This window comes from Manacus vitellinus, unplaced genomic scaffold, assembly GCF_001715985.3.
Source record: "Manacus vitellinus isolate BGI_N305 unplaced genomic scaffold, ASM171598v3 scaffold_12_pilon, whole genome shotgun sequence".
NCBI classification, from domain to species: domain Eukaryota; kingdom Metazoa; phylum Chordata; class Aves; order Passeriformes; family Pipridae; genus Manacus; species Manacus vitellinus.
Genome location: NW_021938949.1, coordinates 18,034,251 through 18,056,365, shown reverse-complemented (window position 1 = coordinate 18,056,365; position 22,115 = coordinate 18,034,251). Strand labels below are relative to the sequence as shown.

At 53.9% G+C, this 22,115-nt stretch overlaps 1 protein-coding gene across 1 annotated transcript in view; it reads right to left on the bottom strand.

Moving 5' to 3' along the window:
- Nucleotides 1–993: 993 nt before the first annotated feature.
- The window catches only part of WDR90 (WD repeat domain 90), a 55,765-nt gene continuing 34,643 nt past the window's right edge, over nucleotides 994–22,115 (bottom strand). Inside the window, exons 40-66 of the mRNA XM_029957872.1 lie at nucleotides 21,730–21,891; nucleotides 20,918–21,045; nucleotides 19,579–19,695; nucleotides 18,829–19,064; nucleotides 18,312–18,451; nucleotides 17,677–17,807; nucleotides 15,832–15,962; nucleotides 15,269–15,430; nucleotides 14,865–14,993; nucleotides 14,239–14,372; nucleotides 14,107–14,144; nucleotides 13,573–13,692; nucleotides 12,976–13,152; nucleotides 11,898–11,998; nucleotides 10,903–11,005; nucleotides 10,193–10,314; nucleotides 9,246–9,405; nucleotides 7,878–8,068; nucleotides 7,449–7,617; nucleotides 6,827–6,938; nucleotides 5,792–5,963; nucleotides 5,021–5,143; nucleotides 4,762–4,942; nucleotides 4,180–4,310; nucleotides 3,110–3,253; nucleotides 1,953–2,069; nucleotides 994–1,575 (exon numbers count right to left, since the gene is read on the bottom strand). Coding sequence (XP_029813732.1) covers nucleotides 1,405–1,575; nucleotides 1,953–2,069; nucleotides 3,110–3,253; nucleotides 4,180–4,310; nucleotides 4,762–4,942; nucleotides 5,021–5,143; nucleotides 5,792–5,963; nucleotides 6,827–6,938; nucleotides 7,449–7,617; nucleotides 7,878–8,068; nucleotides 9,246–9,405; nucleotides 10,193–10,314; nucleotides 10,903–11,005; nucleotides 11,898–11,998; nucleotides 12,976–13,152; nucleotides 13,573–13,692; nucleotides 14,107–14,144; nucleotides 14,239–14,372; nucleotides 14,865–14,993; nucleotides 15,269–15,430; nucleotides 15,832–15,962; nucleotides 17,677–17,807; nucleotides 18,312–18,451; nucleotides 18,829–19,064; nucleotides 19,579–19,695; nucleotides 20,918–21,045; nucleotides 21,730–21,891 — 3,802 coding nt within the window. The 3' untranslated portion in view covers nucleotides 994–1,404. The remainder of the gene's footprint in view (nucleotides 1,576–1,952; nucleotides 2,070–3,109; nucleotides 3,254–4,179; nucleotides 4,311–4,761; nucleotides 4,943–5,020; nucleotides 5,144–5,791; nucleotides 5,964–6,826; nucleotides 6,939–7,448; nucleotides 7,618–7,877; nucleotides 8,069–9,245; nucleotides 9,406–10,192; nucleotides 10,315–10,902; nucleotides 11,006–11,897; nucleotides 11,999–12,975; nucleotides 13,153–13,572; nucleotides 13,693–14,106; nucleotides 14,145–14,238; nucleotides 14,373–14,864; nucleotides 14,994–15,268; nucleotides 15,431–15,831; nucleotides 15,963–17,676; nucleotides 17,808–18,311; nucleotides 18,452–18,828; nucleotides 19,065–19,578; nucleotides 19,696–20,917; nucleotides 21,046–21,729; nucleotides 21,892–22,115) is intronic.

Genomic DNA, 22,115 nt, shown 5'->3' with positions numbered 1-22,115 from the left:
ACCACGATCGGGGCCGGGGCTGGTGACTGTGACACCCGCAGGGCCCGGGACCACCGGCGGGCCCGGCCGCCCTCCTTCCGGCCCTGCCGGTACTGGGTGGGGATCCCCTGTACCCTCGTCCTCGCCACGGACCCCCGTCTCTGCCCCCTCGGCCACCCCTGAGTCCAGGAGGGACCCGACCCCACCGGAGCCCCGGACCCCTCGGGGACGCCCCTCATTTCCCTTCACAGGAGGATTCCGATTTTCCCCACACCGCGCCCCTCAGGACCCCCCTCAGTACTCCTTCACAGGCAGGATTCGACCCACCGCCCGGCCCTTCAGAACCCCCCTCACCTCATCCCCGAGCAGGAGATCCGCACCGTCCCGTATTCATGGCGGCACCGCCGCCTCCCTGTCCCCACCTCCACTTCCGGGCCGCCACACCGAGCCGGCGGGCGCAAGGCGGGCGGGGCACCACAGCGCCCCTGGCGGGGCAACACGCGTGAGACCTCCAGGGTTCGTCTGTCGATGGTTTATTAACGAAAGCAAAAACATTTCAACAACGAACGGGCTCGTCGAAACACATCCCGGCGCCGGCGGGCGCCGGCCCGCCGCCGCCGATACACCTCGCGAGCTCTGGGGACGGTAGTTGAGGTCCTGCCGTTGGCTCTCGAGGCCGGCTCTCCCCTGCCTCGCGCGCGGGGCCGCGCGGATACCCCCCGGGCCTCTGTCCCCGCTCTGAGAAGCGCCGCCCAAGTTCCACGCCCGCCCGGCGTCCAGCGCCCGTCAGTTCCCACCACGAGCACGGCGCTGTGAGATCGTGTGCCGTGAGCAGGATGTGCGGCGGCCGGAGGGCGCTCACTGGCAGAGGTGGACGGTTGGCGTCATGCCGGCGTAGTCCTGCGTGGTCCCCGGACGGGCACGCTGCAGCGCTGGAGCCGCCGTTCGAGAGGAGGGTCACGGCCGGGCTGGGGGCTCGGACTGCTCCCGGCCACTCACAAACCCGCTCCCTGGGGCTTTTCCCTGCCAGGACCACCCTTCCCTGGCACACCTGGACCCTCTCCAGACTTGTCTCTGCCAGGAGCACCGTTCCTGGTCACCCCCCCAGGTTCTCTCCCTGCTGCTGAGCTGGGAGTTGCTGAGCTGAGTGACACGAGACAGGCAGATCCAAAGCACTCTAGCAGCGAGGTGCCCTTGTCAGGAGCAGGGTTGTGACTGTCCCCTGCCATGGGAAGGTCCCTGCTGCCTCCTGGGCTGCAGCCCATAACCCTGGGAAGTCATTCCAGTGACAAATCCTGCCCCTGGACAAGCAGGACTGAGCTCATGCATCTCATTTCTGACCTAGGAGTCTCTCAGAGGTTTCTCCTTGCCCTGGACTGTAGCTCCCAGGGTTTGAGGATATGAGGTGTGTGCATGTGTCTCATTTTATGGAACAAGGCCCCTTGTTCCCCCCTCACAGCAGAAGGGGAGACCCCTCCCCGTGGAGAGGCCCCGGCAGCCCCAGCACTCACCGTGGAAGCCGAGGGCCATGAAGGGTGCGGCCGGGGACAGGCTGAGCGAGGTGGCAAAGGCTGGCAAGGAGACTCTCCTGACCACCTGCATCCAGCAAGAGAAATACCAACTCCTCACAAGGGGGAAGGGACAGCCCAGAGCTGTGCAGCGAGTCATTAGGAGGGTAACGGGAGGCTGAAGGTGCACAGCATCTCTCGAGCTTGGAAACCTGCCCCAGGCATCCAGGAGATGGCTCAGCAATGTGGAGAGTGCCAGCGCTCCTGGAAGCAGCCGCCTTCCCCTGCAGTGGGATCAGGGACTGGCTGCCTGCCCGGACACAGCCCGAGGCAGGGGCAGGGCTCTGCTGCTCCCCCGGGAGTTTCCAAGATGACAAGCTGTTCCCTGAGCCCGGCCCACCCCTGTGACAGGGGTTAACACAGGGCAGCACTGCCTCCCCCCGGCCCCGGGCAGGGCACAGGTACCTGCTTCTTGCGCAGATTGTAGAACAAGGCTTCCTCCTGCATCCCAAACCCCACGTAGACCAGGACATCTTGCTCCCAAGGGCAGAACGCAGCCAGGCTGGGAGGGAGGTCGAGACCCTGGTGAGGGAAACCAAAGGCAAGAAAAGTCTGGATTCTCCATCTTGACCCAATACAATGGGGACAAAAGGAGAGCACAGAGGAACCTCAGGGCTCTGAGTATCTGAGCAGTGGGGAGTTAATATGATGGAGGCTGTTTCCTCCCTCTTGCATTCCCATCTCATGGAAAGCAAGGAGCACCCACACACTGCCATGAAAACCTGAAGCAAACTGTTTAGTGTCAGAGGAGCAGGAGACATGAGGGTCCAGCAGGTTGAATTTCTACTGAGATGGTGCTGCAGGGGCTTGAAGGTGGGATTGGGTTTTGGATTGGTTTAACACAAGAAAATAGGGCCCAGAAGACAGATCTTGAGTAGTAGATACAAGATTAATCCTTCTCACTCTGGGGAGAGCTGTAGTGAGTTTCCTTCCAGAGGAAATCCAACGTTTTGGAAAGAAACAGAAGAAACACTGACAGAACCCAGCTGCTGTGTGGAAGCTCCCTTCTGCCTGCCAGTCTCACCTGGACCAGGGGCCATCTTCATATCCTCTCCAATACAGATCCTTCCTCCCTTTCTAGCAGGTGTCCTGCTGCCCAAACCTCACCCTGGGTTGGAGCCAGAGGCTTCTGCCAAGCAGCACAGACACACAGGGCTGAGTACTTGGCTCTGTGAACCCGTCATGGTGCTCCTGGCTTGGAATATTCATGCTCCTCAAGAGTGTCAGAGTTAGCAGCACGTTCCTAATTAGCTCTCTCTCCTGCACACTGTGCTCACGGCTGCCTGTGCTCTGGTTTGCTGGCACAGGGTGTCAGCTCTTTGCAGGTGCCATTTTGGGCTCCTCATGCTTAAAAGTCTGTGCTTGGGGCAGTTTGGTACTGCTACAATTGCTTTCTGCACACAAGAAGGTTTGTTAACAAGATAACTCTGTGAGCAGAACTAACAGAGATGACATTCCTAAGCACACTCTCTCTGTCAGAGCCCTGTGCATCCCTCCTCTACCTCTGCTGGTGCCAAGCCCCATGCCAGGAGCAGGCAGGGGCTGGCAGGAGCCAGGCTCACCTCGGGGTCGGCAGGAGCTGGGAAGCTGAGCCAGTCGAGGAGCTCACACTTGTCCTGGAGCCAGTCGGAGGCCCAGACGCTGACCCGGCGGTCCGAGCTCGTGGCCAGCCAGAGCTCACCCCCTTCCACCCCGAAGTCGTGGTACTAGGGAACACAAACACAACACTGGGACTCTGGAGGCACAGAGGCTGCAAAGGAAGGTGACACCAGAGAGTGGGGCAGGAGCTTGTGGGAACACGGGTCTTGTGTTTAGGGGATCAATGCCAGGATTAACCTGTTTGTGGCTGCCCCATTCCTGGAAGTGTCCAAGGCCAGGTCGGATGGGGCTTGGAGCAACCTGGGACAGCAGAAGGTGTCCCTATCCATAGCAGGGGGGTGGAACTGGATGATCTTTCAGGTCCCTTCCAACCCAAACCCTGGCCTGAACAACACAGTTCTCTTCCCTGGGACAACGTCTGGATCTGCACATCTCCTTTTCAACACCACGTGTCCCCTAACAACGTCCTTCACCTAGAACCAAGGAGGATCTCCTTGATCTAAATTACCAGGGAACACAGCCTTACACTGTGGATGACTGGAAAGCCTGAGAACTCAGGGAAAATTATTCCCATTGCTGGTGCACAAAGGAAAAGAACTCTTCATGAAGAAGAAGACAAAGGAGGTGCTAAAACCATCCCACTGGTGCACAAACAAGTCCTCCCAGCTCCTCAGAGGAATGGTACAGGAGGCCAGGCTGCCCAGGAGCCTTTTTTGAGGGGGCACAGGGGCTGCAAGCTCCCAGCCTGGGCTGCTCTCAGGGGTGCTGCTCTCTGAGAGCCTGTGGCACAGGCCCACGTCACACCTGTGTGTCAACAGCTGCCACCAAAGGTCCCCCCACCCACAGGCACAGGCTGCACCTGCAATGCCTGCAGCTTTACTCCACTGGATATATCCCTGGAAAAACTCATCAGAAGTTACTGGAGGGGATGGGGGCCTGAAGAGGAAAAGCAAGGGACAAGGAAGCAAACACTGACCATGCTGCTTCCCACAGCTGTGCAGTGACACAGGAGGACTTGCTCCTGGGGTCTCACCTGCTTCCTGGTGCACTGGAGAACAGTGATGGGGGAGCCTTTGTGGTCAGCCACGACATGGATGGTCATTCCAGTGCGAGGGCTGCTCACAGCCACCAGCCCATCCTTGCCCCCTGATAAGATCATTTCTCCTGAAAGGAGACACAAGAATGGGACCCTTGAGAAGAATAGCCAAGAGAAGAAAGGTCCATGATCATGGGATATTGGTGTCCCAAAACACTGTGAAAGGCTGGGAACATCCCAGTCAAGGGCTGGGTAAGATGAGATGTCTCAGACACCCATTAAATCTCCACACTGAAGAAGAGCCACGGTAGATCAAAAGCAGGAGAGCACAAAAGGGTTTGTGGCACCCAAACCCCTTTGTTACCCCATTGCCAATACACCTCCCACCTCCTATTTACCACATGCTCAGCTGGCAGAGCCACCAAAGCTCACTGAGACGAGTTCTGTGGCTCTCCCTGGCCCCAGGGTTTTGGGCAGGTGGCCAGGACACAGAGCAGCTGGAGGTCAGGATAACCCAGGCAGCACCAAGCCACACTCCCCGAGGCCACATGTCCCTGCTGTGACCTTGGGCAGTCTCACCATCCGTGGAGTAGGTGATTGCTGTCAGTGCAGCGTTGTGGGGGTGCATTTTCAGCTCCATTTCTGTCCTGGAAACACTGAACACACGGATGGTGCCATCACTGTATCCTGCCACCACGTGCTGGCTCTCAGCTCCCCACAGCCCGATGGGACGAGGCTTCCAGGCCAGGCACTGGCAGCTCTGCGAAGGAACCAGAGATGACACAGTGGGTACCTCCCTGTGCCAAGAGGAAGGGACTGGTGTACCACAAACACTTACCTGGTTGAGCACCTGGAACTGGACCACCAGCTCTGTGCTGCTCAGAGCCCAGACCCTCACGCTGCCATCCTCCCCACACGTGGCACAGTGAGTCTCGTCAGGACTGAAGCACACCTCGGTCACCTGCACCAGGGACAGGGTGGGCAACAGGGGCTCTACAGGTGCCACAGCCCAGAGCACATCAGCTCCTCTGCCCCTCTACCCACTCTTGGGAGACATCAGACAAAATGGAACATAAAGGAAGGTGGGTGCTTTGGTTTTGGGTTTAAATTGTGGGCTGACAGGACGAGAAGAAATGGCTTCAAGTTGCACCAGGGAAGGTTTAGATTGGATATTACGAAGTATTTCTTTGTTGAAAGGGTTGCAAAGCACTGGAACAGGCTGCCCAGGGCAGTGGTGGAGTCACCATCCCTGGAGGTGTTCAAAAGATGTGTGGATGTGACACCTGAAGACCTGGTTTAATGGTGAACATGGTGGTGGCGCTGGATTGACAGCTGGACTTGATGATCTTAGAGGTCTTTTCCAGCCTTTAAAATTCTATGATTCTATGACAGCTAGGCTTGTCATGGAAAAGAGGAAACCTAGCCCCAAACAGTTAATAAACCTAACCCCAAAGGGTTTAACAAACCTAACCCCAGAGGTAGGACCAGGCACTGTGTACCACAGGTCGACGTAAAGTTCCTTCTCTTCTACCATTTGAACACTTTTTCCCGCAGCACAAAGACATCCCAAAGCAACAGCAAAATTCAGAGCTGGCCCAGCCCCTCCGACCTTGCTCTTGTGGCCGCTGATGAGCCGGATGCTCGTGCTCTCCAGCCAGTTGATGTACCACAGGGTTCCTGCTGTGGTGCCCACAATGCCCATTTCCAGGGAGTCGTCAAAGGCTGCGCTGACGATCGTCCCATCCAGGGTGATCTCGTGCTCCAGCAGGACCGAGCTGGACCTGGAGGAAAGGAGGATGGGAGAAGGACTGGCTCGGGTGTTGGAACAGCCATTCTGCCTCCTTTAAATGCAATTTCTTAGTGAGCCCAGTTCAATGAAGGGACCCTGTCTATGATCAGTGACTCCCATTGCACTGGGAGAGCTGGGGGAGTTCAGCCTGGAGAAGAGAAGGCTCTGGGGAAACCTTCTGGGGCATAAAGGGCCTCCAAGAGAGCTGGAGAGGGACTTTGGACAAGGGCGTGGAGTGACAGGACAAGGGGGAATGGCTTCCCACTGCCAGAGGGCAGGGTTAGATGGGATATTGGGAAGGAATTCCTGTCTGTGAGGGTGGGGAGGCCCTGGCACAGGTTGGCCAGAGAAGCTGTGGCTGCCCCAACCCTGGAAGTGTCCAAGGCCAGGCTGGACAGGGCTTGGAGCAACCTGGTCTAGTGGAAGGTGTCCCTGCCCATGGCAGGGGGTTGGAATGGGATGGTCTTGAAGGTTCCTTCCAACCCAAACCATTCCATGATTCTATGATTTGCACTGCAACCATCTTTTATAGGGAAGAAAGAAAATGAAGGATGCAATAGCGTGAGAGAAGAAACAAAGGCAATGTATTTTCCCTAATTCTCCTAAAGGAATTCCTACAAACCACTGACACAAATTTCAGGCATGACAATCTCCACCCACTTCCAGTATTAAGAGGGTTCAGCTACCTGTGCCAAAAATTCAGTCAAAAGATCCAGAGAGAAAGAATCAGCAGCCGCGTGGCGGAGAGGAAAAGCTAAGGATGAAGAGCTCAGGAGCAGGGCGACGTCTGTCTGTGAAGAGCCACCTCTGAGACAGGTCCTGGGAGCTGCCAGGTGAGGGGCCACGACTGCCTACCTGGCATCAGGCCCCTTCAGCCTCAGCTCCTGCACGCTGCCCACTGCCCACAGGCGGATGCGCTTCGTGTTGCTGCCGCTCACCAGCCTGTCGTGCCGACACAGCAGCACCCCTGGGGGCACAGGGGGATGGGGGCACCCGTGAATATCCACTGCTCCCAGCCAGCACCCCAAGCGTGCCCCTGACAGCCAGGCCACTGATGCACTCCAGCAGGAAAAGTAGGGGGGGTTCTACAGCCAATACCCAGTGTTTTACAGAGCAGGGGTCTGCAGGAGCTTTGGAACAGGGCAGTGGTGGAATCACGGTCCCATGAAGTGTTCAAAGAGCACGTGGATGTGGTATTTAGGGACATGGGTCAGTGGTGGACCTGGCAGTGCTGGGTTAATGGTTGGACTTGATGATCTTAAAGACCTTTTCCAACCTTAATGATTCTATAACAAGGTGAACCTCCCAGGGAACCCAGGACCCCAAGGAAACCCAAGTCACAGATCCATTGTCACCCCACACATCTTGCATCTGACACAGCAAACTGGTTTTCCGAGCACAGCTGAAAGCAGAGCTGGGCAAGCTCACAGCTCTTGGTTCCCCACACATTCCCTGACCCCCCTGACTCAGCACCCACCGATCTCGCCCTCGTCAGCCTCCCATGTCATGAAGCAGCAATTGGTCTCAGTGTCCCACACACAGATCTGGCCTGAGTTGGTCCCACTGTAAAGAAGAGTGTCGGCACCATAACAGAGAGACGTGAGCTCCACCAGCCCCAGCACGTCCGGGGCAGGGGCCTGATGAACCTGCCAAAGCACAAAAAACAGCCATGTCAAAGAAAATATGGTTCTTACCTACATCAGGAAAGAAACCCCTCCTCCTCCCCTCAGTTCATGCAGTTAATGTCTCCAATACCACCAAAAGCTCTCATGGACAGCCAAAGTCACAAGAAATCCTCAGCTCTCACAGAGCTGTGGGGGCAGAGCCTCCATTGCCCTCACCAGTGGCTTGGAAAAGAAGTCAGAGATGCCAAAAATAAATTTTGAAACGTAAAACAGAGGTTTACCTTGAGGTTGACAGCAGCTCCCTGCTGCTCCAGCAGCCAAAACATCACAGCTCCTCTCCCCACACAGGCTAGGTCTTGGTGAGACACAGGGCTGAAAGCCACGTCATGAACTGGCTCCGAGACACAAGTGGACAGGAGGAGCTGGTACGTGTAGGTGCTCCACAAAGCAATGCTCTGGTCACTGTAGTCCCCTAAGGAGAATGTGAAATTCCTAAGGAGGAATTCTGCAGCCTTGAGATGCTCAAAAGCATCCACACTGCACACACACATTGCCTGTGTCACTTCCCCACCCAGCTGTTTGGACACAACTGTCCCAAACACTGCTCCAGGCATGGACACAACTCCTCATGTGCTCAGCAAAAGCTGCATGACACGACAGATCCTTGGCTGAGTTAAGGACAGACAGAGCTGGCCCAGCACTTCATGCAGGAGGTTGCAGCAGACCTGTGCTGGCAGCGGGGTGTGCAGCCAGTGGCTGGGATTGCAGCAGGCACAGCAACCTTTCTGCTGCTTCTACATCCTTGGGAGTCACTGCACACCCAAACAAACCCTCCAGTGACACTGGGCACTCAGGGCTAACCTGGTATTGAATAGGAAAGGGATGTCACCTTTGCCAAGGTCACAGGTGAGGTGGGAGCTGACCTTAGTGGAAGACACTGTAGCTGGGTGGGAGCAGAAGGCACTGGCTTCCGTGATGGCAAATTCCCCAGCTCCCAGACAGCACTCTCCTGCTGCCTTTCCTAGGCTCCACAAGCCCAGTGGAGACTTTCAGCTTTTCTCTCCCTGCAGCCCAGTCTGGAGCTGGAAGAGGAGGCTCCTCTGCCCTGATGTTCCATGGAGAGCACGCAGCTCTCTTTCTGTCCAGCAAAGCCTACTTTTTTTTCCAAGGGTGGGCTCACCAGCCCAGAGCAAGTGTATTGCCTGCTCCACAGGTCCCCTCTCATGCAAAACAAGGGCTTACTAGTTGCATGTTGTGCTTTAAATGTCCCCTGCCTAAACAAAACAGACAGCTTGAGTGTCCATCCTGTGCTGGCATGGCTGCCTGGCAGGAGGCTCACAGTTGGAAGCCTTGCTACTTCTATCCAATTCCACCTAAGCAGCAACAACAAGTCCAGAAGAAGGCTCTTCCCTTTGAACAGTAAATATAGTAACCACAAACCATTCACACAGGGTTTAAGGAGCACTAGTGAGTCAGGAGAGGAAAGTGCAGCTTTACCCGCTGTCCCAAGGATACCACAAAACAGCTTCATCCCCACGAGCCTCATACCCATCTGGCAGGTATTTAGTGCTTCCAGCACCTCTCTCCCATGAGCTGTCTGCTCCAGGGTGCACCCCTGCACCCACACCTGGTGTTACAGGTGTGCTCACCTATGGTGACAAGGAATTTGTCATCCCGAGAGAACGCCATGGCTTGTACTTGTGTCTCGTGGTGGAAGAGCTCTGCTGTGCAGGCCCCATCTGGGATGCTCCAGATGCAGATCTGACAGTGAGAGTCTCCATCCTTCTTCCCTGAGGCAGAGGCAAGAACCTAACAGAACAATGTATTGTCACTGAGACCTCAGTAAGTAATTAGAGAATACTCATTAACGAGTCTTAGCAATATTAGTCCCAAATTAAAGTGGTATGGTTGGCAGATGGAGAATTCTGTGAGAACAGCCATTCAGTTTGGTGGCAGGAGGGAATGGCAGCATCACCCAGAGGAGGGGAGCAGCCTTTACAGAATCACAAGCTCATCAAGTCCACCCTGTGCCCGATCCCCACCTTGTCCCCCAGCCCAGAGCTCTGAGTGCCACATCCAGCTGTTCCTTGGACATCTCCAGGGGTGGGGAATCCACCACCTCCCTGGGCAGTTCCTTCCAATGCCTGACCACCCTTTCCAGGAAGAAATTCCTCCTGACCCTCCCCTAGCACAGCTTGAGGCCATTTCTTCTTGTCCTGTCCCTTGTTCCCTGGGAGCAGAGCCCGACCCCCATCTGACTCCCCCCTCCTGTCAGGGAGCTGGAGAGTGAGAAGGTCCCTACTGAGCCTCCTTTTCTCCAGGCTGAGCTCCCCCAGCTCCCTCAGTCTTGCCTCATGTGTCTGACTCTCCAGCCCCTTCCACAGCTCTGTTCCCTTCTCTGGACACACTCCAGCCCCTCCCTGAGGTGAGGCACTGCCACGCTGAGCCAACACAACAGATAACTATGCTCCAAAATGATTTCCACAGCCTCCAGGCAGCAGGAAGAACTGACAAATGGGATTCTAGTCTGTGACATCCCTTTGGCCCACAGTGACAGGGATAACCCCTGGCCCCAGGCAGCAGCAGGCTCTCATACCTGGGCGTTGTGGCTGAGGGCGAGCGTGGAGATCTCCTCAGCATGGCCCAGCCAGTGGTTCTGGGACCCCGAGTGCAGGTCCTCAACCACGATGACGCAGCCACAGGAGTAGGCGAAGAAGCCTAGCAGAGGAGGAGAGGGGATGTTTTCATGGAAAGGCTGCACATCCAGCCCCCACCACAACCTACATGGAAAATTCTATGATTCATTAATACGCAAAAGCTGACTCTTCTACACGGCTTGTCGGCGTCAGGCTGGGAGCGGGACAAGATCTCACTTCCCCTAACCTGAGCAAAGCTCCAGCTGGAGAAAGGAGGCAGAATGGGCTCTGTGAGCTTTCCTCCAGCTCTCTCCACTCAACAACTGCAGCCCAAGTCTGCCCCACCAACTAACGCTCACCAACAGCAAAGAGTTACTGGATTTTATCAACACAAAGAACCCCTGTGTTCAAGCAAAGATCCCAACAGCCAGAAGATCATAACTCTGTTCAGTACACACTCCTAGAATGATAACAGAATCCCAGAATGGTTGGGGTTGGAAGGGACCTTAAAGCTCATCTCATTCCACCCCCTGCCATGGGCAGGGACACCTTCCACTAGCCCAGGTTGCTCCAAACCCCATCCAACCTGGCCCTGAACACTTCTCGGGATGGGATAGCCACAACCACTCTGGGTAACACATCCCACCCCCCCAGAGCATTCCCAGTGTACCTGTATCTGGGTTCCACACCATGTTCCCTCTGCCATTTCCATTGTAGCCAATCACTGCTTTCAGCTTCAAGACCTCGCTGCCTGCTGGAGGAGACAGGAAACTCTGCAAGAAAAACAGACACTGGCTTAAAATAAGCTCTAGAAGTATGGTCTGGGCAGGTGCATCAGCACCCATATAGGAAAAAGTGAGTGTGCAAACACACACACGTCCTCACTCACACATCCCACACAGACTCATAGCAATCCTCACACAATTCCATAACTGATGAATCCTGAAGGGCACAACTCTATGTACAAAAGAGATACTGCCCCAGCACAGCCAGGCACAGATGTTTTCAGATGGGGCACAGAACAGGCTGGCAGCAAGTGCCCAGCCAAGGAGCAGCTGCTAATCCCACTGGGAAAGAGTTCCATGGGTTTTGCTGGCTTGGATGTGTAGATGTTTCAATAGGAGGAGAACTGAAGGAAAAAATGCTGCCAGGTGGGAGGACAAGTGAGGGACAAGCTGGATGTAGTTCTTCTCCCAGCACTAACAGCACAGCTTAGGGAAAGGCCGAGCTAAGTTTCTGTTTTATTCCTGCTGTGTTTGTTAACAGAGCAGGAGCTGTGCTGTCTCTCCTCACTACACTCTCTGGATTTGCCTTCTCCAGCCTGCTCTGCCAACGCAGCTGCTCACAAACATGATGAATCATTCCATTGCTCACTCGTCTTTCACTCTCAATAGCACATGCCATTCCCGTTCCTTTTGAATAAAAATGTATGCAGATTCAGGGAACAGAAAAAGAGTTGAGCACAACTCACTTTTTACTAGTTTGGAAAGAGCTGCACGTAGAGGAGAACTTGGAATTAATGTTAGGATTTTTCACTGAACATCAGCCCAGGGGTATATTTCCCAAAGTGCTTTCAAACAGAGAACAAAATGGAAGCAATCTGGAAAATCTCAGCCCCCAAACGCCCGTTCTTCACCAGGTAACCAGCCCAGGCACAGCTCTCACCTGGGGCAGCAGCGATGCCTTGAAGCGAGGAGTGAAGTGCCGGTAGGAATCCGGGCGGATGGAGCACTGGGACTTGGGAGTTTTGGTTCCCTTCCTGGTTTCTGCCATGCAAAGAAGAAAAAGGTACCTATGGGATGCTGCTCCTGGGAGTGGTTTGGGAGCAGCACCCAGGCTGTGGCTTGCTGTCCATTCAGGTGCTGTGTACGGTGCACACACGAGGCAAAAATCAGACTGCAGTGTACACATAAAATATCCTGAGTTTGAAGGGACCCACGGGGATCATCAAATCCAACCCCTGGCCCTGCACAGACACTCCAACAATCCCACCATGTCCCTCAGAGCATTGTCCAAATGCTCCTGGAGCTCTGGCAGCCTTGGGGCTGTGCCCACTGCCCTGGGGAGCCTGGTCAGTGCCCAACCACCCTCTGGGGGAAGAACCTTTTCCTGAGATCCAACCTAAACCTCCCCTGACACAGCTCCAGCCATTCCCTGCACTGCAAAAGCCCTAAGGGCACCCACGCCACGTGCTCTGGGTATCGCTGTGGAACCACAAGCCCCACAGCCCCAAAGAGGACTTCAAGGGAGCATCAGAGGCACAGTTTTATGCTGAAGCTTTTCCAACAGGTCCTGCCAGGAATGAGCACAGGCAGCTGCTGCTCCTGGCAGGTTGCCACGTTCTGCTGCAGCTCCGAGGCTGTGCTGCTATTAATAGAGACATTGGGAGCTTTAATTGCAGCTGGATTTAATGGAACATGCCACTTAGAGATGATACTGGCTCCAAGCTGAAGAGAGGCTTCTGGTGTGCCTAGAAGCAGCAGCAGGGAAAGAGCCAGGAAAACAAGCAGTTTTGGGGACCAGCATGAGCTTCCCTCAATACTGATTTCCCTCAGTAGGTCATGCCCAAGGGAAGAGCCCTGAGGAACATGTGCTGCCCTTCAGATCACAACTCAGAGCATGTGTCTGGACCATATTAATGATGACCTTCCTTAATTTTCTGGGGATAGACCAAGCTGCCATGCAGGCCTGTGCACAAGGAAGGAGATAAGCTCTGTACAAGCTGGGAATAACCCTGATTTACCATTTGTTGATTTTTCAGGAGAACTTGGGCTCTCCTGCCTCACTTTGGGCCTCACGAGCTCCTTGTTCCTGTCTGACTCCACCACAAAGATTGAGGGATCTTTGTCTCTGTTTGCCACCATCCTGCTGCTGCCTGGCAGACCTGCTTCCTCCTCTTTGTCCAACTCAGAGAAAACACCTGAAGAGAAAAATCAGTGGGAAGATGGAGCCATTCCTGTCCCTCAGGACCACTTCATGTGTGCCTGACCCTTTGATTTCTGGCCGTGTCATTCCCCTGCTCTGTGGAACAGTCCAGCCATTTGGGTGGAGGGCAAAGCAGACTATTCCTACTGGGAATGGCCAACAGGGTGTTTACCACAGCCCTCAGAGAAGCTGTGCCAGCAGCTCAGTGTGTGGAAGAGAGCAGAGGATAAAGGGCTGCTGAATCCCAGCACCTCTGGGCTTTTTCCAGCTTAGGGGAACGAATTGCAGACTGGTCTGTCAATCTGCTGGAAGGGATCATGGGCAGGGATGGCTCCAAGAACGCTGCTAAACTAGGCAAGGAATTTTTCCCAAAACAGGGTTAATTTTCCCCTTTCCTGCAAACAGTTCCTGTTACCTTGATATCCTGCTTGGTGGGCAGAGCTGATATCCAAACACGGGGGTGAGGACAGCAGTGGAAGAGGCACTGTCTGCCTAAGGGTCTCAGAGACATCCTTTGGCTTCTCAGAGCTGCCTTCTGGGAAAAGAAAAGGCTTTGTGTAATTTCCTTCATTCCTCAGCTCCTCTCATCCTCCTGGATTGATGGTGATGCCTCCAAGCTCATTTCTCCAGCTTCCTCCTACACAGGAGAAGCCACTTCTCTGTCTTTCAAGAGAGGGACAGACAGAGAGAGATACACTGAGGGAGAAAGAAAACAGAGGAGATGGAGGCAGGAAAAGACAGAAGACAAAAGCTGAAAGACCTACCAGAAAATCCAGAGTGGCTCTGCTCAGAACATCCCCACCTAGGCAGACTGAGAGGTGCTAATTAACTTGAGATTGTCCTTTGGGGCTAATTAGCTGCTTTGGCCCCAGTACCCGACTCCTTGAGGGAAGGAACTGAACTCCCCAGGCCCTACATTCTGGAAGAGCTGCCAACCAGCACAACTCACCTGGTCCTGGCAGCTGAGCAGATGCGGAGGAACGAGCCCTGGAAAGGTGAGGAGATGGGTGTTACACCAGGCAGGGACAGGGCTGGGGGAAAGGGGGAAGCAGAGAAGGCAGTGCCCAACACCTGCCCTTACCTGGCTGGGGGTGACCTTGCTCCAACTGGAGCCAGGAAATCCCAGAGGAAGATGGCATCTCCAACACTGACAACGTGCTGCTGATCCGGGGTGAAGGCGACCTGGTGCACGGGCTCCGAGTGGCCGATGTACACCTGGAGAAAGCACACCCTGAACTTCCCCATCCCCACACCTGTCCTGTCAGCATGAGGCTACTCCACTCTCTGCCCTGCATGGCCAGTGTCTACAGGCCTCAGCAGAAGATCCAGCAGAGGATCTACCACACCTACAGTGCTCACACCTACGGTTGATCAACCTTGAACACACTCATCTGGGAAAGGGAGCAAAAGCTGAAGAGTACAAAGTCTTTTGCTACCCCTGAAGTCCTGGGGGAGCCATTTTCTTCTCTGTGTGGTCCTGCCCCTAACACAGAGGTATCACCCACCCCTGTCCTTTGCAGAGGGTCTGGCTGCCCCAGCCTGTGCCCAGTGCCAGGTGCTATTACAATGTGGGAACAGGGCTGCATTTCTCTGCTGGGCAAACTGGGACTAGAGACACTGGGCAAGTATCAGACACCTTTTGCTGCTCTTCTCTCCAGGGATTCACAAATGCAACACCAACCCCTTCCCTCCCTCTGTGGGTGGTACCTGGAAGTTGATATCGAAGCGCATCCGATAGTCCCACACTTTGATAACCTTGTCACCAGCAGTGAGCAGGTACTGGCCATCCCTGCTCAGTGCAAAGGAAGAACACGTCAGCTTGTGCATGGGGGACACCTGAGGACAAGAAGAGGCACCAGCAGCTTTAACTGAGTTAGTTCATACCCTTATTTACACTTCAGCAAGAGAACAGGGGTGTGACAGCATGGAAAACAAGGACAAGCTGAGGCTCATCCTGAGCCCAAGCACACGAGGATAACTGTAAGCTTCCTACTCGTGTTTCTTTGAAGCCTGTGAGCTCCAGGATGAGCTTTTCTCTCATTTAACCTCCCACAGAGACATGAAATGCCCAAACCCCACGAGAGCTCAGTGGATGAATTTCAGTGTCCTACCTCTCGCACCAGTCGCCCTGTTTTTGCATCAAGCACGAGGATTTTATTGGAAGAAGTGGATACCAGGAGCTCGCCTTCAGGCACAGGACCAAAGCAGACCCTCACTGCAGAGTCCAAGACAGTGCTGTGCAAGTCAAGAATGCTGATGTCCACCCTCAGCAGCTGTGAAACAAGGAGCTATGAACAAACACTGCAGGAGCCTCAGGATTGCTCACATGCTCCTAACACAAGGCCACAGAACTCCCCAGACCCTTCCCACCTAATGAGGGGCTTCAGGTCCAGGCAATGCCCAGGAGAGCAGCTCACAGAGAGAGGTGGGAGCTGACAGTCTACACAGCACCTCTGCAAATTATCTTTCTAGAGGGGAATAAAGCCAGAGGAGAAGAAACCTTGACTTTGTTATTTCTAAGAATGGAAACCAAACCTCAGTGTAAACTCCCTGCTCTGCAGGGAAGGCCCTCTCCAACAGTGCTGCTGCCCAACGCCCTGACCCATCTCACCTGATGCAGCCTATGGAATTTGCCCTCCCCAGCCTCCCCAGGAAGGAGGGGAGCCCCTGGTACCTCATCAAGAGAACAGGCCTCCATCACGGTCACCACATACTTGGAGGGCCCCACGAAGGCCAGGAGGTGACTGTCCCCACTGACCACCAGGGCATCCCAACCGCTCCCAGCATCCCGGGCCACCACGTTTCCTGGGGGACACAGCACGAGGCAGAGTGAAGAGAGGAGCAAAGCCCACCCTCACTCTGATGCCACTGCTGGGCAGCAGCTGCAGCTTCCCCTCTGAACCAGCTTTGGGTTAACGCTCTGGCCTGAGGAAGAAGCAACCTGTGTTGTAGATGCTACAAAATTTATCTGCACAACCAAAGTGTGCAGTGGACACCTAAAACACAAGGTTTAGATGCACAACTTGTTGCCTGACTGAATGTGTAGTGTTTTCAAGGAGAGTGGAACAAAGTCAAGGGAATAAAATTGATTTTAGAGCTTATTTTTTAATGTTGCACGGAGCTTTGAATGCGAGATCTCAGCTGCAGCCTGGTTGGCTGAACCCTGAGCAGAATGAGGTCAATGCTGAACCCCACCACACTGATGTCAGTCCAGAGGGCACAGACCCAAAGGTCTAAAAATGGCTGAAATCACAGCAATTTTCTGTATTTATTCCACTACCAAAATTCCACTATCTGTCCTAGGAATGTGACCAGGCAGTGACACAGTTTCAGAGAAGAGTCAACACATGAAGGCCCAGCTGCAGCACTGACCACAAACTTGGGTGATTTTGGACAAACTCCCTGATCCCTCTGAGCCCCTGTTCCTTCTCCTGCACAATTCTTGGAGCAGGATCCTTCTCTTTATAAAATATTGCACTGTGTAAAAAGCAGAGCTCCTTTTCCCTGCCCAAGCTTGTGCTGCCACAGCTCATTTCCAAAGTGTATATTAAATGTGACACTAATTTTTCCAAACTGCCTGGCCCCTGACTTGCCTCCAGCTCTCCACCAGCACAAAGCAGCTCTGCTGCAGGCAGGGTTAGGGCAAAAACCCACTTTAAACAAATTAAACTGCACATGCACGGAATGAAAAGAGTCAGGGCTTGGGCATGAATAAATCTCTGTGATTCCAGAACATTCATGAAATGATTACACCAAGCAGGCTGAGAGGGTTTGAACCAGGACAGGTCAGGAAGTGGTTTTTTCGATGGGTTTTGCTCACACAGAAAGTACAAACACAAACCATAGAATCATAAAATCACAGAAACATTAGGAATCATAGAATCACAGGTTGGCCTTGCTTGGAAAAGCCCTCTGAGATCAGAGTTCAACTGCTCCCCCAGCACTGCCAAGACCACCACTAACCCACATCCCCAGCTGCCACATCCACATGGTTTTTAAATCCCTCCAGGGATGGGGACTCCTGTGCCAGGGTCTGACCACCCTTTCAGAGAAGAAATTTCCCAATATCCAATCTAAACCTCCCCTGGCACACCTTGAGGCTGTTTTCTCTTGTCCTGTCCCTTGTTCCCTGGAAGCAGAGCCAAGACAGAGCTCTTGGACCTCCCCTGGCTCCCCCCTCCTGTCAGGGAGTTGCAGAGAGTGATAAGGTCCCCCCTGAGCCTCCTTTTCTCCAGGCTGAGCCCCCCCAGCTCCCTCAGCTGCTCCTGCTGCTCCAGACCCTTCCCAGCTCTGTTGTCTTCCATGGACACGCTCCAGCCCCCCAAGGTCTTTCTTGTCACAAGGGCACCAGAACTGCCCCCAGTATTGGAGGTGGCTCAGCACTGCCCAGCACAGGGGGAAATGACACAGCTCAGGTTCATTGGGAAATCTCTCTCTGAGCAGATTGAGTGTGCTTTGGCTTTGGTGTCTGTGATAGTAAAAGAAAGAAGAAAGGCAACTCCCAATCCCAGAGTCTTACCCAGGGCCCTCAGGACGTGGCTCTTCTGCGCCACACACCTGTACAGAGCCAGAGTGCCCTGCAAACAGGAGCTGAACATGAAATTGCCATCTGGAGAGAAGGTCAGCCCGGTGATGGCAGTGCGGTGCTGCCTGAAAGGCAGAAAACACGGATAAAGGGAGGAGAAAATCAGAGACAGAGGAAACAGTAGTGACATCGAGTGCAACGTGAAGAACCCAGAACAAAATAATCAGGGACAGGGCAGGACCCCACCGTGCTCACACCCGCAGCAGCCCAGGACAACCAACATTCCAGCTTATTGGACAACCAAGTAGTGCTCCAGCCTGGATGGAACCTGCTCCCTTCTCCCTTTGGAGCATCCTCTGCTTTCTGCATCAAGGCTTGTAAGGGCTCTCTGCTCAGCTGCCCTCTAGGACAAGCTCTTTCCTACTGTTCTCCCCCAGGAAGTCACAAAGAAACCCCTCATGGCCTTCACAGGTCAGGCTTTCCCCACCCAGAGCCTCGGCACAGCCTCCGCCCAAAACCCACCCAGCTGGGACCTGAGGGTTGTCAAGGTCCATGACCATCCCTGTGGCTCTCCTCCATCACCAGGACACCCAGTTAGACCCAGCATAGTTCCCACTCCAAACACTCACTTGTGCTCCAGCAGGAGATTGGAGGCGGCCAAGCTGAAGGTCCGCACGGTCCCACTGTCAAATCCACAGGCCAGGATCTTCCAGGTGGGGTGGAAAGCCACGGCACACGGCGCTTCCTCTGTGGCTGCAAAGTCATACAGCTGCAGGGAAGAGACACCACAGCTGGATAAAGCTGGAGCTGCACCTGGACCCAACAACTCCACCATGAGCATGTTGCTGTTCCTGCCTGGATGGATATAAACCCCAGTGAAGTCCTGGGTCTTTGGGCATTTAGATTAAAGCCCTTGGGTATTATGCTTTGTGCTAAAAAGCACTATTCAAAAGATGGAGGAAAAGAAAATAATTTTGTTTTAACAATACCTCAGAACTCCACTTTCAAAGGATTTCTTGCCCGTGGTACCCCCTCATGCTTCAGGGAGGACTTAAGGGCTCTTGAACTGTGGGGTTTTGATAATTAGACCAAACAGAGACAAGGGAGACAATAAACGAGACACCTCCTGACTCTTGTCTCACCTACCTGCTGCATGGAGACCAGGTCCCACACTCGGATGGTGCTGTCCTGAGACACTGTTGCTATCTGCTTCCGAAGGCCGCCCACCGAGAAGCCCAGCACGGCGGCCTTGTGCGAGCGCATGAGGGTGTTGTAGTCCCGGGACTGGATGTCCACGTAGCCCAGGCTCCCAGCAGCTGTGCTGCACAAGACTTTGCAGCTGTCAGGGCTGATGCAGACAGAACTCACCGGAGCCTCGTGCTCTGGGGAAAGACACCGGAGTCAACAAACCCCCTGGCAGAGGAGCGGCAGCAGCTGGAACACAGCTACAAAGGCAGATTCCTGATTGGTAAAGCAACGATCACAGGAATGAGCAGCCCACAACCTGGAGACTGAACACCTGCAGTTGAGTTCAGTGACAGATTAGTCTCTGTCCTATCTGAAGGGCTCTGGCTCTGCTGTTATGCTGTTTGCTTCAAAAAGTCAAGAACTACTCAACTTCTCCCATCATTTCTCACAGACAGATGAGCCATGGGTTCAAGAGCACAGAAATCAAGATGGAAATCTGCTCTCTCCCAGGAGAACCGGCCTTTCTCCTATGAGTTACAAGAATGAACATCAATAACTGCCACTGAAGACTTCCAAGCCAGTCAGCCCTGAGACAGCACACATAAAACATGCCCTTGTTTGTGAGAACTGCTGCAGGAGCTGTGGCAGTGGAGCCCTGGAATTGCAGCAGCTGTGGAGCTCAGAAGTGCCACTCCCAGCTCTACTCACCTGCCTCCAAGACAACGGCTGAGAAGTCCAGTGGCCACAGCCTCACGTAGCCATCCTCTGATCCCGTGGCACAGAAGGTCAAGGACATACTAATGCTGTTTATAGCAATCCCAGGGCCTGAAAACCCAAAGAACAACACCTCCTCATACAGGTGGAACAAGAAAACTCAACCTGAGGGTTGCCCCATCCAAGAGATGAGGCCAGTGCTCCACCCACACCTGCAGCTGCAGTCTCAGGAGGAGCCAGGAATCCCATGCTGACTGGCAGAACAGGCTGAAGGGTCTCAGGCAGCCCTTCTCAGGGCTAAAAACTTCTTTACCATCGTGAAACTCTTGCCAGGCACAGAAAACTCCTACCCCTTGTTAAACCCTGCCATATTTTTGCCTCAAACAGGATCCCGTAGCAAGGGATGTCTCAGATAACTGCCCTGCCATTTCCATGTCCCAAATCCTCTCTGAAGGCAAACACAGATCTACAGAAACTGGGATTTTTTGATTCATAGAATCGTTAAGGTTGGAAAAGCTCGAGGCCAACCATTAACCCAGAATTGCCAAGGCCACCACCAAACCATGTCCCCAAGGGCCAAACCCACAGTTTTGAACACTTGCACTGATGGAATGGGAAGGCTGTTTCAAAGCCTGACTACACTTTCAGTGGAGGAATTTTCCCCAATATCCAATCTAAGTTCAGGTATAAAGGCCATTGGTCAGAGCCAGCACTGCTACCAGGAGGACACCAAGGACATTGTTTCATCTGCTCTTGGGCCTCTTCTTGCCCATGAGGCGAGAACTGCAGTTACACACCTCTCAAAGGGCATGTTCTTGATTAATTAGCTCAATTTGATACAGCAAACCATGCACTAAGTTTTAAAACATCAGAGCAATCCCACTTGAAAGTGAATTCTTCCCGCCGCTGAAGTTAATGGAAGAGCTGAAAGCTGGACTAATGTACAGCACCAAAGATTCTCCAAATGCTCTGCAAAGGCTAAATAATGAAAAAATCCCCAAATTCATCTTTTTCGTTCATCTGCTTCGTTCTTTTTCCATCTCTCCGTTAAGCCTCCCATCAGCAAATGAAGACCTTGTTTCATGCTTCTAAAAGTGGTGTTTCTCTGAAAGTGCAATCAGCATTTAAAATGCTAAAATCTTTCTTAAAACGATACTTTGCTGCACTAAGGAAGATTATTTGCAGTCCTTAAGAGGCAAATAGAGATGATCTAATCAACCCAAAATAACCGGTGGCAGTAGGTAAAGAGCTGGTTGGTTTGACCAGGGATGTGTTTGAGCTCATTTCTGACCCTGGTGGTGGTCCCCCCCTCCCTCCCTGCAGGTGCTCCCACCTGAGCTGCTCCCTGCCTGCTCCTGCCCGTGTTCCCGGGGCTGTGCCGGCAGCAGCCGCCGCGCGCTCCGCACAGACATGTTCTTGTAATCCACCTCCAGCACGTGGCCGCTCTTGCTGCAGACAAAGCTGTAAAAAAAGCAGGAGGGAGACCTGCTTTCAGTGAAAAACCAGCTTGGCTTACCTGTGGAAAGCAATGCTGGTTCACAGTAATATAACAGGTCAGCTAGGTGTCCAAGTGTTCCATGTGCTGCACCACACATCTCCAACCAAGTCAGAGCTTCCTATTTGATTTCCTGACCCTCTGGAACAGAGATCAGCAAGAAAGCCAAAAAGCTTGGCACAGACTCCAGAAAGGAGCCTCTCTATGCTACAGGCTGGCTGAGCTGACAGCTCTGCCTTGATGGGACCATATGTGGTGGCAACAAAGGTCTGGCTCTGATGATTAAAATAAAACGACAACAAAGTGTGTGTCTGGCTGTATGCAAGAAGATGTGTTCCACGTTCCTCCTGCTGCCACAGAAAGCTTCAGGTGAGAAGAAAATCACTAAATATGGCAAAACATCACTACAGCGAGAGGAAAGAGCCATTTCTGGGGCTGTTCTGAAGCAGCCAAATCTCTTTTGGGAAGTGATGTGTGCTGAGGAGGGGAGAGGCTCTCCCAGCTCCAGGAGGCACCTGTGTTTCGCAGGGAGAACCCAAGCAAAATTCTGTGGTGGTGCACAGGAGGGGAAGGAGGATGCTGAGCAGGGAGAGGCACAGAGCTCCCTCCCAGCAGGTTCCCCGAGGATGGTGCTGGTGACGGCCCCTTACAGCGCACGGTCCTCCTGCTCCTGCTCAGCCACGGGCCCCTCCTCGAAGGCCAGGTCGGTGAAGTCCAGGGAATGGTACTCGCCCAGGTTGACGGGACACGAGTGCAGGGCCCCGCTCCGCACTCGCCACAGCCGGATGTTGTCCCGGCCACACGACACCATCCTGTCCCAGGAGACATGGTGTGAGGAGCAGGGCAGGACTCCCCGAGCCCCTGGTGTCCCAAGCTCAGTGTCCCAAGGGCCACCTGACAGACCAAGAACAGGAATAGCAACCAGATGGCTGCAGCACCGCAGTTCCCCCTGCAGCCATGCCAGAATCATGGAATGGTTTGGGTTGGAAGGGACCTTAAAGACCACCTAGTTGCCCATCCAGTCTATAGGCAGGGG